This window comes from Syngnathus scovelli, chromosome 16 (assembly GCF_024217435.2).
Source record: "Syngnathus scovelli strain Florida chromosome 16, RoL_Ssco_1.2, whole genome shotgun sequence".
NCBI lineage: Eukaryota > Metazoa > Chordata > Actinopteri > Syngnathiformes > Syngnathidae > Syngnathus > Syngnathus scovelli.
The window spans coordinates 8820001-8838568 of NC_090862.1; the positions used below are offsets into that span (position 1 = coordinate 8820001).

Genomic DNA, 18568 nt, shown 5'->3' on the forward strand with positions numbered 1-18568 from the left:
GCAGATAATTGGTTCCAAGACCACCAGCGATTGGTGAAAATCCGCGATGTAGAGAAACTATATTATTACAATATCCATAAAAGACTTTTATGAACCTTTTTTGTATTTTTAAACACTGTATTGTACTTTGAAATGTTTTTTAGTATTTTAAACACTTTTTAAAGTCAAACTGATTTTAATAAACATTATTTATTTAAATAAATAGGAAAATAAATAAGAATAATTATATTTTTACAAGGGCGGCTCGGTGGGGCACTGGTTAGCAAGACCGCCTCACAGTTAGGAGGGTGCCGGTTCGATTCCACCTCTGACCCTCCCTGTGTGGAGTTTGCATGTTCTCCCCGTGCCCGCATGGGTTTTCTCTGGACACTCTGGTTTCTTCCACATCCGAAAAACATGCTTAGTTGTCACGTGCTGGTGCCACCTGCGACAGGACCACGCCCACGCCCCCCTGTCAGTGGAATCGTCGTCACCTGCCACGGGTTCATGGACAGCGCTATATCAGCGCCGCCAGCGCAGACCCGAGTGTCAGTCTGTCCCGTGATGCTTCGCTCATCTGTCCCTGAGAATCTGACTTTACAATTCGAATCCACAGAACTTCTTGTCCACCCCAGCCAGATCGCCGCTCCAGCGCCAGCCACCCCAGCGCCAGCCACCCCTATCATCCCCTTCCACAATAAAGTCTGTCGCTACGCACTTGCTGTACTGTCCGATCCCTTACATTAGTAGGCCAATTGAGCACTCCAAATTGCCCCGAGGTGTGAGTGCGAGTGCGGATGGTTGTTCGTCTCAGTGTGCCCTGCGATCGGCTGGCAACCGGTTCAGGGTGTCCCCCGCCTACTGCCCGATGACTGCTGGAATAGGCTGCAGCACGCCTGTGACCCCCGTGGGGACAAGTGGTATAGACGGGGCCACCGTGAGGATGTGTTCCCCCCTGTAATTTGGCCTAGGAATGAGGGATTCTGTTCAAATTTGCCACACAACCAGAACAGACCCCCAGGAAGATAGAAAAACAGCCAATTGATGTCCAGGACTCACCGTTCTCAAAATGGGAGGGGGGCACAAATTTTCACGGCTTGACATTTTTTATAGAGTCCCTGTTACAATTTTTATCCCCCCTCCCCACCACCTGTCACTTTGCTTGGGACAAAAGGAGCCTTCAGAACTGAAATTTATTTTCAATTATTCTCAATTCACTCAAATTATTCTCGTTATGAAAGATTTGATCACAAAACGTGTATGGCTTTTTCTTAAATGTTTGACATTGCTATAGTGTCAGCTTTTAATTATATTGTGCTGTCATTTTAAAGGAAATTAATAAATGCAACAATATTAATTTGCTTTGAAAATACCTGAGTGATAAAATGGATGGATGAATGATGATGACAATTAAATATAAAGTCTCCTTGGTAATATATATACTCCTTGTAGCATGTAATGGTACCCAAAAGGAGTTTCTTTGCATCGAGGTTTATGCAAAGAGCTCACGTAATTATATCGTTGCTTTTTGTTGAAGTGAATGAGCATTCCATCTGTATGACTGGTCTTTGATTGCACCCCGCTTCAATGGCAGAATGCGGATGAACTTAAAGACATCAAATGAGAATAATCCTTTATAAAAAATTAAAATGGACTTACGCAAACGTGAGTTCTTCATGTTTTTATTGAAAACAACATAGTGCTGACGCCGTACGACGCCGTACGGCATCGGTTTTTCGCTTTCCAAGCAAGGCGTGCGCGCTCCCGCGGCAGGGGGAACAAAATCTCACGGGGGAACCAAATAGAGCACAACACCGGCAAATACTTATTTGATCATCGTCATGAAGAAGGATTATTTGTTTTATAAACCAAATGTCTCTGACACAAAATCAATTGCGTCTCCTTCATTCAGATGACAATTGTAGCTCTGATCTCTTGTCCGTGCAAGCAAATGTGTCCATTGAAGAAGAAGAAAGACATTTGCAACAAAGTCACAAAGATTGAACATGAGGTAGCCACGAGGGCGCAAGAGCAAGTCATGTAAAAATGAGTGGCTGAGTGTTAGCCAGCCAGCAGGCTAAAACAGAGAAAATTGAACTTCCTGCAGGTAGGTCAAATATTGATGCAACTGGATGTGGCAGCAGAAAACTCCCAGTTTTACTGCTCCAACGACAGAATAATAATTTTTTCTGCCTGCCTGCCTGCCTGCCTGCCTGCGTGCGTGCCTGCGTGCCTGCGTGCGTGCGTGCGTGCGTACGTGTCACAGGCGGATCTGTCGCTGTGTAATCATTCCGTGCTACTAAAGCCCATGTAATCCCATTTGCCGTCACCCTCAGCCGCCTTTACATCGGCGCAAGTGACATGACCTCCCTGAAAAGGTCAGCAGCAAAATGCACATTTGACAATGCAGGGCTCGCGTGTCGACAGAATCGAGGTAACCACCCTAATCATTTGGCAGGAAGATGCATTATGGGATGTCGAGCTAGCTTGCACTACAGCTTTCAGCCATTCCTGAACAAGATACCAACGTGCCATACCTCAAACCCAGGAAACATTTTGTACTGCGTCTTTTCTAGGAGCAAATCATGGGAGGTGAGATTATCCAGATCGAGTGGTCTCAACTTTCTCTTGACCCTTGTCGGTGCGATGGACAACACAAGGTCGTAATTAAGGTAGCAGCCACATTCACAGCGTGAATTCCACCTGGGTTGGTGGGTCACGCCACGTTGCCACTCACACCGACACTCGCACCGCCGCTCATGAATCATTCATGGGCCCCGCCGGAGAGTGACGAGCGTAGTCATAACGATTGAATAAGTTGCAGCGACTGCCGTACTCGAGACGGCCATTAATTCCGACAACTGTAGCAGGATTCCATTACTCTCTCTGGTCACGCTGATTAAACAAACAGCCGCCCTCGGTTGCAGGGGTAGAATGGAATCGAATGGTGGCGACAGAGGAAATTGTTCCTGCAGCATCTTGAGGGGAATGCAAGATCTGAGCAGAGGGATTTGGCGGGGACACAAAAGGAACCCAATTGTGCTGCTCCAAAGGGCCTTCTTCATGTCGCACTGCAGCTTTAATGTGAAAACGCTCGACTGCAAGAGATGCACACGGAGTGGGGGCCTTGATTTATGGGTTGAATTTGACTGACCTTGTGATGCAACATATGCAGAACTTATCACGTGAAATCCGAGGCATAAACGGCAGCTCGATACTTGCATTTGCTTCCGTTTCAGAATTTCTCAAAGGTGATTGAGCAATGATTCAGAACCTGAAAGGTTGCTATGCTCTTAAGTCAGGGTACCACTGTAACAGCCATTTTGTATGCCAAGGGTCAACCGAGAGCCGAGGCCAGTCCGAGCTGACACTGGGCGGGAGGCGAGCTACACCCTGGATCGCTTGCCAGTGCAGCACATTTCAAGCGGAGACTGAATGAAACGCAAATGTTTTTGCCAGACTATTTTGAGGCAAGGATGGGGCGGGACTCTGTCCAACCGGAGCCGAGATCGCAACTCGGAAGCTGGGATGTGCAAAGCGTAACGCTCCACAGTTCAGCGTTAGCTATGTTCAGCCCCCTGGCTTCCTGCCACATTCCAAAAGTACGTTCCTTTGCGAGCTTCATTCAAGACTCTAAAACAGACCTGGGCAAAATACGGCCGGCGGGCCACATCTGGCCCTTTGTGCGTCCCTGTCCGGCCCGCATAAGGTCAATCGTAAATTATATTTGATTACAACTTAATTTGAAAAAAAAAAAAATGAAAAAAAGATCAGTGTCGTGCGTGCAATATAACTGTTTTGCTTTTATTTTGAAAGGCATCGCACTGCCGTGTAGCGTACGTGTATGTGAGCTGTGCGTGAAGGTGAACAGTGCGAAGTAATGCTGCCCGAGAAATGTGTGCTGACCCTCAGAAAAGAAAAGTTGACAAGGGGCGCCGTGTTTTCAACAAGACATGAACTACCAAGTATTTCTTTAGAGAAATGAAAGGTGTGCCTGATTTGTGGTACACAGGTCGCTGTGTTTAAAGAATATAATTTGAGTCGCCACTACACGACCAAGCATAAGAAAAAATACATCTGTCTGATAAACAGCGCGCATCAGAGGCTGATGCATTCCTAGCAAAACTGCAAGCCCAACAAGGACTTTTTCTCAAACTTCACACCCAGAGGTGCAGCGGCTTTGTGATTTGAGGAAAAGTTAAAGAAGTTAAGAATAAATTGTACTGATTAATTATTGTTTTTTTATTTGACCTATACACCACAATTTCACATAGCTTAATATAAATATAAACAGAATAATTGTATTCTTCTAATTACCAGTACCAGCTATTTAAAATTTAAAATAAATAATTTAGTGTATTTTACAATGGAAGAAAATTGAGCAGGTTTAAGTTATCGTAGCTGTGGTCCTCTGACACAACTCAGGTTTTTCATGTGGCCCCTTGTAAAAATTAATTGCCCACCCCTGCTCTAAAATGTCCACACAGACACGAACGTGCCTCTTGACCGGCAGAGGTCAAAGCTGAGCCATCATGCACATTGTGCCAATATTGCACGCTTCAAGGTGTTGGTTGGGGCGTTCCAACAGCAAGCGTAAATTTTGGTCTCATGGGAACGTTTATTGGAGTCTTTTGACGACTTGCAAATGAAAGCGGCAAACGACAAAGTATACAGACGCATGCGACAGCCACAAGGTCAGTCTGACTCACGCAGACACCAAATCAACTTTGGCAAGCCACGAGAAAGGCGCATTTGTGCGTGGGTTTCTTACCCGGCAGGCCGAGACACAGCAAGACGCTGTAGTAGATGACGGGCAGCGGTCCGAGGGGACACCCCTCCGAGGGATGCTGCCCGACGCTGCGACCGCTCTCGTTGGGGGCGGCAACGGGGAAGATGTGGCTGTGCTCCATGGCCGCGTCTTCTTCCTCAGCTGCGCTCGGTGTCAAGAAGCCGGATGGTGCCAGCAAACCGTGAGGTGACCGTTGCTCTGCACTCCGTCTGACAATCGGCACATGCACGAGTGTTGGGAGATGAGGGGGGGGAGTCGGAGGCGGGTGGAGGTGGCTGGGTTGGGGGAGCGCGATGCAAAAGGTGAGATGTGCCAGCAGATGAGGGAAGAGGAAGGAGGAGAGATGTGTGAGATGGGAGGACGCTGCGTGAGTGTGTGTGAGGGAGACGGGCTTGGGAGATGAGAATGTCGGGAAAGCGAGGGCGCGAGAGAAAGGGAGGGAGGCGGGATGAAGGAGACAGACAATGTGGGAGAAGGTACAGAGACACGTGACCGTGGGCTGGCAGACAAGTGACCGAGTTGCCCCCCACTGGCAGTGCCGCAATGGAAAACACCAAAGGAGGAAATTGCGACGCCAGCACACAGCCAATCAACTGAGCCGCACTTGACTCGAACGCTTCGTTCAACGCCAGACACATTGTAGACCTACGGCATGTAGCCAACTACCGAGACTGAGCTGCGACGGTCAGATGCAATGTGGCCAGGATGGGCGCAGGATGGGCGCAGGATGGGCGCAGGATGGGCGCAGAATTGTCGCACCCCACCTTGGTCCTATCTATTGCACCAACAGACGAGCACATCAAACTTTAAACGAGAGTCAACGGGTCAAGTTTTTAGTGCCACATAGCTGCTATGTCATATGAAGCCAGTTCTGCCAATCAACGGCAAATTTGCTAGCCGCGTTAACTGCAGTGGTAAGAAAGGACATTTTGGCTCAAGCCGCAGTGGGAAGGAAGGACATTTTGGCTGAAGCTGTATGGTTGGATTTGCGCCAATGCCGTGGATTTACTCGGCTCAATTCAGCTCTTAACACCAGCACTGGCGCATCAACCATCAATACTATACAGGACTGCAACGGAACAGCACATATTTGGAGCAGCACAAAAAAAATACTCATCTAGCGCCTATTCAATATGTCACAGTCATGCTAATTATTAAATGCATAAACGGATGCTGAAAAAATGCTGATGTCATCAAGGGCCAGTGTTCTGGCTCTGTGAGGACCGGAGTGAAATCTTATTGCTTAAGAAAAGAGTCCCCAATGTTAATATAGTTGAAGCAACATCAGCAAGCATAATGCTGGGGCATATTAGATTGACATGGCAGACATGTGATCGGGAAAATAAGAAAAATCCACCAAGCATACACATACTGGAAGCAATACAGAAAGGCAGTTATGAAAAGAACAGACTGTTTGGAATCAATCAATAAAATTTTCTGCCATATATTTTGAATGCAGCAGAAACGATCTAGCTCAAGGGTGTCCAAACTTTTTGCAAGGAGGTCCAGATTTGATAAAATGAAGGGGTCCTGGGCCAATAGTTTTTCGGACATTTTTTAACTACAAAAATTTCATGCAAATACACACTGTTATAAAACAAATTTCATTGTCCCATCCATCCATCCATCCATCCATCCATCCATCCATCCATCCATCCATCCATCCATCCATCCATCCATCCATCCATCCATCCATCCATCCATCCATCCATCCATCCATCCATCCATCCATCCATCCATCCATCCATCCATCTTCTCCTGCTTATCCGGGGTCGGGTTGCGGGGGCAGCAGCTTTAGGAGGGACTCCCAGACTTCCCTCTCCCCAGCCACTTCATCCAGCTCATCCCGAGGGATCCCAAGGCGTTCCCAGGCCAGCTGAGAGACATAGTCTCTCCAGCGCATCCTGGGTCGTCCCCGGGGTCTCCTACCGGTGGGACATGCCCGGAACACCTCCCCAGGGAGGCGTCCAGGAGGCATCCTGATAAGATGCCCGAGCCACCTCATCTGGCTCCTCTCAACGTGGAGGAGTAGCGACTCTACTCCGAGTCTTTCCCGGATGACCGAGCTTCTCACCCTATCTTTAAGGGAGAGCCCGGACATCCTGCGGAGAAAACTAATTTCGGCCGCTTGTGTCCGAGATCTCGTTCTTTCGGTCACGACCCATAGCTCGTGACCATAGGTGAGGGTAGGAGCTTAAATCGACCGGTAAATTGAGAGCTTTGCCTTTTGGCTCAGCTCTCTCTTCACCACAACGGACCGGTACAGGGTCCGCATTACTGCCGACGCTGCACCGATCCGCCTGTCGATCTCACGCTCGATCCTCCCCTCACTCATGAACAAGACTCCAAGATACTTGAACTCCTCCACTTAGGGCAGGATCTCATCCCCGATCCGGAGAGGGCATTCCACCCTTTTCCGATCGAGGACCATGGACTCGGATTTGGAGGTGCTGACCCTCATCCAGACCGCTTCACACTCGGCTGCAAACCGTTCCAGCGAGAGCTGGAGATCACGGCCTGAAGAAGCCAACAGCACCACGTCATCTGCAAAAAGCAGAGACGCGATGCTGAGGTCCCCAAACCGGACCCCCTCAACGCCTCGGCTGCGCCTAGAAATTCTGTCCATAAAAATTATGAACAGAATCTGTGAAAAAGGGCAGCCTTGGCGGAGTCCAACCCTCACTGGGAACGAATCCGACTTACTGCCGGAAATGTGGACCAGACTCTGGCATCGGTGATACAGGGACGGAACCGCCCTTATCAGTTGGCTCGGCACTCCGTACTCCCGAAGCACCCTCCACAGAACTCCCCGAGGGACACGGTCGAACGCCTTCTCCAAGTCCACAAAACACATGTGGACTGGTTGGGCGAACTCCCATGCACCCTCGAGGATCCTGCCGAGGGTGTAGAGCTGGTCCACTGTTCCACGGCCAGGACGAAAGCCACACTGCTCCTCCTGAATCCGAGGTTCGACCTCCCGACGGACCCTCCTCTCCAGCACCCCTGAATAGACCTTACCAGGGAGGCTGAGGAGTGTGATTCCCCTGTAATCGGAACACACCCTCCGGTCCCCCTTCTTAAAGAGGGGAACCACCACTCCAGTCTGCCAATCCAGAGGCACTGTCCCCGATGTCCACGCAACGTTGTAGAGGTGTGTCAGCCATGACAGCCCCACAACATCCAGAGCCTTTAAGAACTCCGGATGGATCTCATCCACCGGGGCCTTGCCACCGAAGAGTTTTTTAACTACCTCAGTGACTTCGACCCCAGAGATTGGAGAATCCGCCTCAGAGTCTCCAGGCCCTGCTTCCTCAATGGAAGGCGTGTAGGTGGAATTGAGGAGGTCTTCGAAGTATTCTCCCCACCGACTCACGACGTCCCGAGTCGAGGTCAGCAGCACGCCATCCCCACTGTAAACAGTGTTGACGTTGCACTGCTTCCCCCTCCTGAGACGCCGGATGGTGGACCAGAATTTCCTTGAAGCCGTCCGAAAGTCATTCTCCATGGCCTCACCAAACTCCTCCCACGCCCGGGTTTTTGCCTCAGCAACCGCCGAAGCCGCGTTCCGCTTGGCCATCCGGTACCTGTCAGCTGCCTCCGGAGTCCCGCAGGCCAAAACGGTCCGATAGGACTCCTTCTTCAGCTTGACGGCATCTCTTACCGCCGGTGTCCACCAGCGGGTTCGGGGATTGCCGCCACGACAGGCACCAACGACCTTACGGCCACAGCTCCCGTCGGCCACCTCAACAATGGACGCGCGGAACATGGTCCACTCAGACTCAATGTCCCCTGCCTCCCCCGGGACGTGAGAAAAGCTCTGCCGGAGGTGGGAGTCGAAGCTCTTCCTGACAGGAGATTCGGCCAGACGTTCCCAGCAGACCCTCACAGAGCGTTTGGGCCTGCCAGGTCGGACCGGCATATTTCCCCACCATCGGAGCCAACCCACCACCAGGTGGTGATCAGTTGACAGCTCCGCCCCTCTCTTCACCCGAGTGTCCAAAACATGCAGCCGCAAATCCGATGACACGACTACAAAGTCGATCATCGAACTGCGGCCTAGGGTGTCCTGGTGCCAAGTGCACACATGGACACCCTTATGCTTGAACATGGTGTTCATTATTGAAAATCCGTGTCGAGCACAGAAGTCCAACAATAGAACACCGCTCGGGTTCAGATCGGGGGGGCCGTTCCTCCCAATCACGCCCTTCCAGGTCTCACTGTCATTGCCCACATGAGCATTGAAGTCACCCAGTAGAACGATGGAGTCCCCAGAAGGAGCGCTCTCCAGCACTTCCTCCAGGGACCCCAAGAAGGGTGGGTACTCTGAGCTGCCGTTTGGTGCATAGACACAAACAACAGTCAGGACCCGTCCCCCCACCCGAAGGCGGAGGGAGGCTACCCTCTCGTTCACCGGGGTGAACCCCAATGTGCAGGCGCCCAGCCGGGGGGCAATAAGTATACCCACACCTGCTCGACGCCTCTCACCGTGGGCAACTCCAGAGTGGAAGAGAGTTCAGCCCCTCTCGAGAGGCCTTGTACCGGAACCCAAACTGTGCGTGGAGGCTAGTCCGACTATATCTAGTCGGAATTTTTCTGTCTCGCACACCAGCTCGGGCTCCTTTCCAGCCAGAGAGGTGACATTCCATGTCCCAAGAGCCAGCTTCTGCAGCCGGGGATCAGACCGCCAAGGTCCCTGCCTTTGGCTGCTGCCCAGCTCACATTGCACCCGACCCCTTCGGCCCCTCCCACAGGTGGTGAGCCCATGGGAAGGGGGACCCACGTTTCCATTTCGGGCTATGCCCGGCCGGGCCCCATGGGCGGAGGCCCGGCCACCAGACGCTCGTCTTCGAGCCCCGCCTCCAGGCCTGGCTCCAGAGGGAGGCCCCGGTGACCCGCGTCCGGGCGAGGGAAAACAAAGTCCATTTGTGTTTTTCGTCATAAGGGGCTTGGGTGAGCCGTGCTTTGTCTGACCCGTCACCTAGGACCCGTTTGCCATGGGTGAACCTACCAGGGGCATGAAGCCCCCGACAACATGGCTCCTAGGATCATAGGGGTACGCAAACCCCTCCATCACGATAAAGTGACGACTCACGGAGTTCAAATTCTGCCTTTCATTCATATCTGAAGAGTCAGATATCATTGAACAAACTGTATGACGTACCTTAAATTTACATGAGTTAAAAATAATTTTTGCCTCGTGAACATTTTAAACAGGAGTTATAAGTAAAGTAAAGCTGTCTGTTATTATTAAAACTTAAAACAAGTGAATTTTGCTCTTGTCATTTACAATATCTTCCAGAAAGTAATAGTTTGTGTCATGTCTACAGGTTCATAACATCAACAGTATTAACATGGCCACTTCGCAATATTTAATATTAAGTAATATTTACTTTTGATTTACTTTTGACTCACAGCCCCGCGTGAAGAATCGCTGTTGTGATGCTAGTTCAGCTTGGAACTGCTTCACTTTATCAGCGCGGTCACTCCCTGTTAGCTTGTCATATGTGTTGGCATGTTTAGTCTGATGGGTTGAAATCCTTAAACAAGGCAACTGTCTCTTTAGAAATTAGACAAACACAATTCCCTTGATTTTCAGTGAAGAAGTGTTGTAATTCCCATTTCTCCACGGCCCTCAATGTCAACATTCCTCGCCATGGCAGAGATGAGCGGAGATGGGTGGTGCTTCCACCTTTTGGTAATAGGAGGAATTACAGTTTTAAGTTTCATGACTTTTTTTTATTCAGTTTGACAGTGCAGGTGGGCCACCAATAATACATCGAAATCTGACCGCGGGCCGGACTTTGGACATTGCTGGTCTGGCTGAATTTAAGGTCAAGCGTCTCAGTTCGTGGAACTGCAAATTCAACTGGTGGGGTTTGGAAGGCTTTTCAAAAAAGTCTGTCAACATCTTGTTAGCATGGAAAAAAGCTTTGCTCCTGACCTTGGTAGAGGTCTTCTTCTCCCCTTCTCACACCTCTGATTTCGAGAAGCCTCTCGGACCTCAGAGTGCTATTGGCCTGAGCCAGCGAGCGAGCGCAGTCCATTTGGAGAGCTTGCAGAATGCCTCTTCAGCACAATCAGGGCCCATGCAGCCTCTCAGAGCAGACAGATACTGAGAATGGGGACATAGAAAAGGTGATTGCGAAAAAGGGACGAAAAGATACCGTGAGGAAAATACTATGGGAGTATTCAGACCAGAAAAGTCCTTTAGTCCGCTTGTTTGGTCCGGACTGTTAGAGATTTGCTCACTCCAACTTATTTTGCAAGAACCAAACAGAAGACAAGCAAGTTCTTTTAGACACCTGCAGGTGGAGAGTCCATTCGTCGCTGTCTGAACAGCGATTATCGAATGAAGTCTGAAAGGTCTCCTTCCTGCAAGGGCATATTTATTAGGAGGAACAGAGTGGGGGTATGAGTGGGCTGAATAGAAAGCCCTTGTCCTCTAGTCTAAACATCTCAGGGGATGTTTTACGATCTTGTGATAAGGTAAGGTATTTATTACCTGTTGCATTCCAACATAATCCTATGATAAAGATAACCTGGAAAACCCTAACATCTCCCTCCTGTTTTATCATATGATTATGCTACCCCAAACAACAAAGACAAGTAAGAAAAAAACACATATATATGTATAATGAAGAAAGAAGAATAGGAAAAATAAAAACAACAAACAATGATAGCAACACCTTCCAGTGAAGATGAGGCATTACCTCAAACTTATTGTGTAAGCGAAAAACCTGCTGGCCAGATGTTATTAGCAGGAAAATTCTTACACGGTCCCTTTGCCTTAAGGCGACCAGAATGCTATCAATAAAAACAAAAAGAAAAACAAAGAAACAGTACATCAGCGTATCCATTACTTGCGAAGCATATTTGATGGTCAAATCAACAAGTTTCCGTAATACATGCTCAACAGAACAGCATCTACGCAATCCACGTCTCATTATCATTATCACATCTGTCACGTCTAAGAAGTTGTATATGTGCTCGCATTTTCGTCAGCTGCTGATGTTCTAGTCTGTAGGTGAGGTCTGTCACACACACTGGCGCACACACTCGTGTCCAGTTGGCAGGCAGCATCGGACAACTCTCGTGACCACAAAACCATGATCCGTACTGAACAGGCACGTGCACTCATAGGATGCAGGTGAGGCAGTGCCTCTGAACTTCTGAATAAAGTAGGTCCCGTCCGATGGTGCAGCCATGTTGGTAGTAGAGCCCTTACACCTTGAAAACGGCTCTCTCATCCTGGCACACAGCGGTGATGTCCAAAGCTCCCATCCAGTTTCCTCCTGGAGAGCAGTCATCGTTAATGCATTTGTGGGTCCTGCAACCTTGGGTGCAACATGTGTAGTCAGCAAGACTTGGAATGGTCCCTCCCGTCGTGGCTGGCCCAGTTCCTTCCTTTGATGACCTTGATGTAGACCCAGTCTCCTGGATTGATGGGGTTGTCGACCTGTGAGGAGGAAAGATCAAGCGGCAGTAAATTTGTCTTTGACACAGTTTGAGCGTCCTGATCATATAATCTGCCAAGGACTGCTCTTCATCTGTTGTTTGCAACTCTCGTAGTCAATTGTAGTGCCCATTTAACTGGCAAATAGGAATGTTTGCGGGAAGAGTTTGAACACTTCCTAATGATTCCCTTTAACCAAAAACTATTTATGACAGGGGCGTTCCCATTTATTGCCTCCTGGTTTAAAAGAGATTGTCTTACCCATGCCTTCTTTCTCCTCACACGCTCGCATCCACACAGGGTGTGAACACACACACACACACACACACACACACACACACGCACACGCACCCACGCAGACAAAGAGATTCTAATCCATCTCTCATGTAGCTTCTCTTGATAGAATCTCCTATCGGTAACTGTATAGCAGACGTTTTAGCATATAATCCCATACTCTGCTCTCTCACTTCTACTTTTCCATGTCGGTGCAGTCGTAGGTGGCCCCTATTGCAGTCATTGTCTTGTTAACTGTTGCCTTGTGACTCCTATGCATGATTGTGTGAATGTCAAAAATTGAACGTACCTAACTTTCTGACCATCCAACCTCCACTGTGGTGCAAAAAACTTACTATTGTATTGAGTAGGTACATTGAGCAACCTAGCTTCCTCCTGACTGCCAAATGTCCTGTTCTAAAATTTATAGAACTCGACCTCTACGTCTTAAGCTTGATGAGCCAAAATATAAGATCTTGCTCTTGTTTCCTACCGTTTTAGCCTATTTGTGTTATCCAAATCCGTTCAATCTCTGATTATAATCTGTACCCCTACGTATTTTTCAAATTTTTAATTATTTATTTATCAAATCTCCTCAGTTCTGTCAAACTCAGTGCACAATGAACCTCCCTTCCACTTTGAACCAAGCTCCACCAAATTTGGGAACGCCGTAGCAAGGAGTGCGATTTGGTTGTCAGACACTCCAAGTCCATATCTTTTTGCCGCACTTCACCCTATCAAGTTGGTGTTCTTTTGTTGTTGCTTCAGAGCGACCCCATCCATCACTCTTGAATGAGTCCATTGTTCAAATGAGTCAATTTTCATCATTGTGAGTTCCTCCGCTTTTCACTGTCTTTTGTCGTCCCCGAGGATGTTGTATTTCCTCCGGAGTGTACTTGTCCTCCTCCAAGCACAACAGCAGTCTTTTCTTGTCCTTCGCCAAAGGTCAAAGGTGCTTCAGAGCCAGGCACCATTTTGTGGTTGTTCACGGCTGCAGTGTCAGGGGCCCTGACACTGAGAATGACAGGCTGGTTTGAACACTTGTAAGACTATCTCCAAATGTAGCTGCTTCCATCAATTTGCTGGAAATGTTTGTTTACCAAACTTCAAATTCTTCTAATAACAGCGGTCTCGTTTTTATATCGTAAATCCTGCAACTCATCCTATTTTTGAGCTACATTTTATCTATAGTTCCAATTTAATCGGACAGTATGTTGTCTTCAGTATCATTATTGAAAATCAACTCATCGAGGTCTGCTTTCCACATCAAGCCCTGATCTGTATGTCTTGACCTATCACATGTTATTGTCATGCTTGCTCAAAAATGTGACTTAGAGTATGGTGCTGTGAATTCTCAATCTCCCCAATGAAATTGGATCCCACCTCGTAGTTCTTATCGTTCTCATGTTCCTGTTAGCCTGCAATTGTCCAAATCAAAAATGTTTTCTTTTAACTGTCTTTCTTTTGAACCTCTAAATCTCTCGTGTTGCTAACCTATCTACACCAGAACAAAAAAATTACCACAGTATAACACCAAATGTATTCGAAAATTCATTGTCATAAAGTGTTGTATTATTACTATCTTCCACTATCTGTCCTAGTCACTCCCCCCCCCTTTTGAGGCTTGGCAACGCCCATGCCTCACACCTTGACAAACTTTTTGGGAGAATGCGTTCTTTACTACATACGATTCCATCATCATTTAATTTGACTTTCTTTCCAAAACGCTTCTCAATTTCTCAGTTCACACATCTTCTACATGTGTTACTGGTTCTCCATTTTTTTTCTAGTTAATTATCAATCCAAAAGCTACGTGTTTCTTTCTAACATTCAACCTGCTCAAAATCACTCTTTCATCAAAGTCGCTCTACTAATTTTCTATAGTAGTCGCCAACAACTTCAACCATTCAACCTGTAATTTCTTTTCATTCAGGCTATCATTCATCAATGTTCATTTGCATCTCACACGCAGTCTCCAAAAAGGAGTCTTTCTATCACATTGATCCCAATTCATCCAAGCTCACCACACAACATTCATATATCATTTTCAACTCAGGTTTCCTGGTAGAACAATCCACCAATTAAAAAAAACTTAACTACAACAAACAATTGGCAAATTAATCTGATTTTTTTTCTTTGTTTTTAAATTTGAAGAACTCAATCTCTCAGATTTAGCTTGCATTTAGAATTTTGTATAATCTTATAACACAACCAATCAATTATTCCTATTAAATGTAGCATTGCAAAATCTTAAATTCACAATTTAGCTTCTTCCAATTCCTGAAAGCATGTTCTGTCATTTTTTTTCTTCGAATTTCTCATGTGGGCTCGACACTTAACATGCACTAGTGTGGATTAGTTTCTGCTTGCAAACAGATTTCTCTCTTTTTCCTCTCATTTTTATCTTTCAAAATCATTTCTGTTCTGCGGTGCAAATTGGATAGACCACAGTCTAGCAAATTTTTTTTTTATACTAAAACTTTAGCCAATGTTCATCATTTTAACATATACGCACACACATGCACAGCTCTCGCATGCAAAAGGTAGTTCCCAGCAACAATGATTCGTCACAGGCTGGCCATTTCCTGTGGTCGATCATGAGCTGGTCCCTCCCATGCACACGAGGACAGCACATTCTAATTTTATTTATTTATCTTCTAGAAGCAAGTTGCATTTCTTTACCACTTGATTTGCATATTTTAACTTCAGTGTAACACAATTTGAGCTCTAGTCATTTGTAATTTGGGCATACAAACAGCATTGTCATACTTCTTGGATGGACAGGACTTCTAATAATCTAAAAAAAATTCTAATAATCTGACAATGACATGTTTTGCTGTCATATGGGCATCTATTCTTTCTTTCTCTGTATGAGCATAAGCGGTCAAAGAGGAGGAAGCTTGTCATGCTAAAAATGAGGCTTTTCCTCTTTTCCTTCCTCCACCCTTTGATTGATATTGTTTTGCAAAACGACACTCTCGTGCGAAGTGTCCTCGTCTCCCACAGTTCCAACAGTTGTCAGAATCTCGTGGGGGTTTTGAATTATATGGCGGCCTGCGACCTTGTTGGCCTCTACCTCTCCCTCTAACCTGCTGGGACCCTTGGAAGAAGACTGTTGTATCTTCATCTAGTTCATCATCATCATTATCTAGATGAAATACATCAGAACTTTTGCCTTTTTTGATCACTTTTTCAGCATGTCTGGCCCATTGCATAGTTGTTGTCACACTTGCAACATCCACTTCCACCAAATGTTTCCTCACCAAGTTGCCTATTTCAGGGCGGAAATTAGTGAGGAGCGCATTTTTAAGCTGTTGTTGATAAGCACTCTCAGCTGTATCATTGAATGGGATGCCACTATGCACCCTGAATTCTTTTACAAATCTCAATTGAATGGCGGCCTCATCACTTTTCAACTTTCTATCTTTTGTCTTTTGGATTTGTTCTCTTCTTTCTTGTGAAGCTTTCAACCACATTTTAGCACAATCCACTTCTTCCACATTTCAAATTTCCTTGTACTCCATACATTTTCTTCCACTTCAGCATGTATTGCATACAATTAAGAAATCTACTTGCCATGAACCTCTCGTTTTAAAGAAGAGCAGAGCAAGAGATTTACCATTCTTATTTCCCATCTTAATTTTAGTAGCTTAAGGTTTTACAATTTTTTTTTTTCTTTGAGGATCCTCAATGCAGGTTTAAATTGACCTTTCAACAAATTACTAGCCTGTTTTATTGCCATGGATCAACGCTAGAACTGCTTCTTAGTCAATTTATCCTACCAGTCACACACTCAATCACACAAACTCCAGCGCTTTTTTTTTTTTTTTTTTTTTTTAGGCCTCATGGCTCGGACAAACCAAAGCCGTATCTCATAGCCCGGACAAACCAAAGCCGAATCTCATAGCTCGGACAAACCAAAGCCGAATCTCATAGCTCGGACAAACCAAAGCCGAATCTCATAGCTCGGACAAACCAAAGCCGAATCTCATAGCTCGGACAAACCAAAGCCGAATCTCATAGCTCGGACAAACCAAAGCCGAATCTCATAGCTCGGATAAACCAAAGCCGTATCTTTAGCGCTTTAACTTACTTGTCCCCTGGTTCGTTGCACCGCCGGATCCCGTCAATCCACCTCTGTCAGACGAAGGCAGACCTAAGATGCTGGCCCAGCGAAGAATTCTCTTCCCAGGACTTTCTTTTCCAGGTCCTCCTAATGGACGCTGGCTTGTCGACAATGCAGCACGTCCTCCTTCGCCGTTCAGATGGTGGGTATGAGGATCCCGGGTTTCGGCACCAAAATGTTAGAGATTTGCTCACTCCAACTTATTTTGCAAGAACCAAACAGAAGACAAGCAAGTTCTTTTAGACACCTGCAGGTGGAGAGTCCATTCGTCGCTGTCTGAACAGCGATTATCGAATGAAGTCTGAAAGGTCTCCTTCCTGCAAGGGCATATTTATTAGGAGGAACAGAGTGGGGGTATGAGTGGGCTGAATAGAAAGCCCTTGTCCTCTAGTCTAAACATCTCAGGGGATGTTTTACGATCTTGTGATAAGGAGGACAAGGTAAGGTATTTATTACCTGTTGCATTCCAACATAATCCTATGATAAAGATAACCTGGAAAACCCTAACACGGACCAAAAGCGGAATTAATTTGTTTCGTTTGGTGCGGTTCCTATTCAGACTGTAAATTTTGCAAGTGAAGTATACACATCCACGCTTGTGATGATCTGTGCTCCTATTGGACAGCAATGATCAGGGCAGCACACAGAGCGCAGACCCGGAATGGAGGAAAACATGCGACTTCTACGCACTGTGTTCCTGCTCTGCATATTTGTGCTGTTGGTTCGGATCTACGCTGTTTGTGTTCATACTTGAAGCAAACCGCCCCAGAGTTCGTTTGGAAGCCAACCAAGTCCACTTGAGAAAGTGGGTCTTGGTCTGTTTCTTTAATCCGCACAAGGATTCGTTTGCGTGTATTCACACCTGCACAAAAGGTCTGGACCACTGTTACAATCGAACCCTGGTCCGTTTAAAGCGGACCAAACAGTCAGGTCTGAATTCACCCTATGACAAAGTTATGGCAGCAAATCTCATTTTATTAAAATTAATTAGTACATAGTTGCTGCTATTTTTCCCTAAAAGCCAGTTGTCTCCACTTCTTGGTGAGAATCTGATGTTTGGGGTGAAACAAACTGTTGTTTATACAGCTGATTAGTGAAGATGGATGGATGGATGGATGGATGGATGGATGGATGGATGGACGGACGGACGGACGGACGGACGGACGGACGGAAGGACGGAAGGACGGAAGGACGGACGGAAATACATATACATACATTAAAACATGCATACATACATACATACATACATACATACATACATACATACATACATACATACATACATACATACATACATACATACATACATACATACATACATAGGGGAGAGTGGGATAATTTGTGCCAAGGGGCAAGTAGTACCACCCCTGTTTTCCAGAAAACCATAGAAGAAGTTGGTCATGTAACCACCTATTTTTGAAGGGGCATCCATTTCCCAAAAAATGTTTTGCCCTCAAAAGTAAAATTTCTATGTTTAAGGTTTTTTGATTGCTGTGTTTGAACAATTATAAACAACTCTGAAAACAGTTTTAGTGCTTTAGCTACAGCATGAGTCCATAGAGTTAGCATGATGCTTGCTCAAAACAGCAGGGGGATGCATTTTTTTCAAAATGGTGGGTCTGCGGTAATTTGTGCCAAAGGGCCTGGGGTAAGTTGTGCCACAAAAAAAAAAAAAAAAAAAAAAAACAGGCTTAAAAGAAGAAAAGGAGTGGAAATAAGAAGGGGAGCCTGAAAGCGTCAAAGCAAAACAAATCCAAAAAGAAAGTACTCCCCAGTAGCTCAGAAGAGAGTGACGTTCCACTTCCACTTAGTGATGTCACTGAATATGACAGTTCAGATGTCCAGAGTGATGATGATGATGGTGGCAAGAATCTATCTGCTGGTGACTTTGTCATTGTGAGATTTACGGGTCAAAAATCCAAATCCTACAACTATGTTGGATTGGTGG

The 18568-nt window shown here is 46.4% G+C and overlaps 1 protein-coding gene across 1 annotated transcript in view; it reads right to left on the bottom strand.

The window, feature by feature from the left end:
- The window catches only part of gpr139 (G protein-coupled receptor 139), a 20025-nt gene extending 14739 nt beyond the window's left edge, over nucleotides 1–5286 (bottom strand). The window contains exon 1 of the mRNA XM_049745262.1: nucleotides 4751–5286. Coding sequence (XP_049601219.1) covers nucleotides 4751–4889 — 139 coding nt within the window. The 5' untranslated portion in view covers nucleotides 4890–5286. The remainder of the gene's footprint in view (nucleotides 1–4750) is intronic.
- Between the last annotated feature and the right edge of the window lie 13282 nt (nucleotides 5287–18568).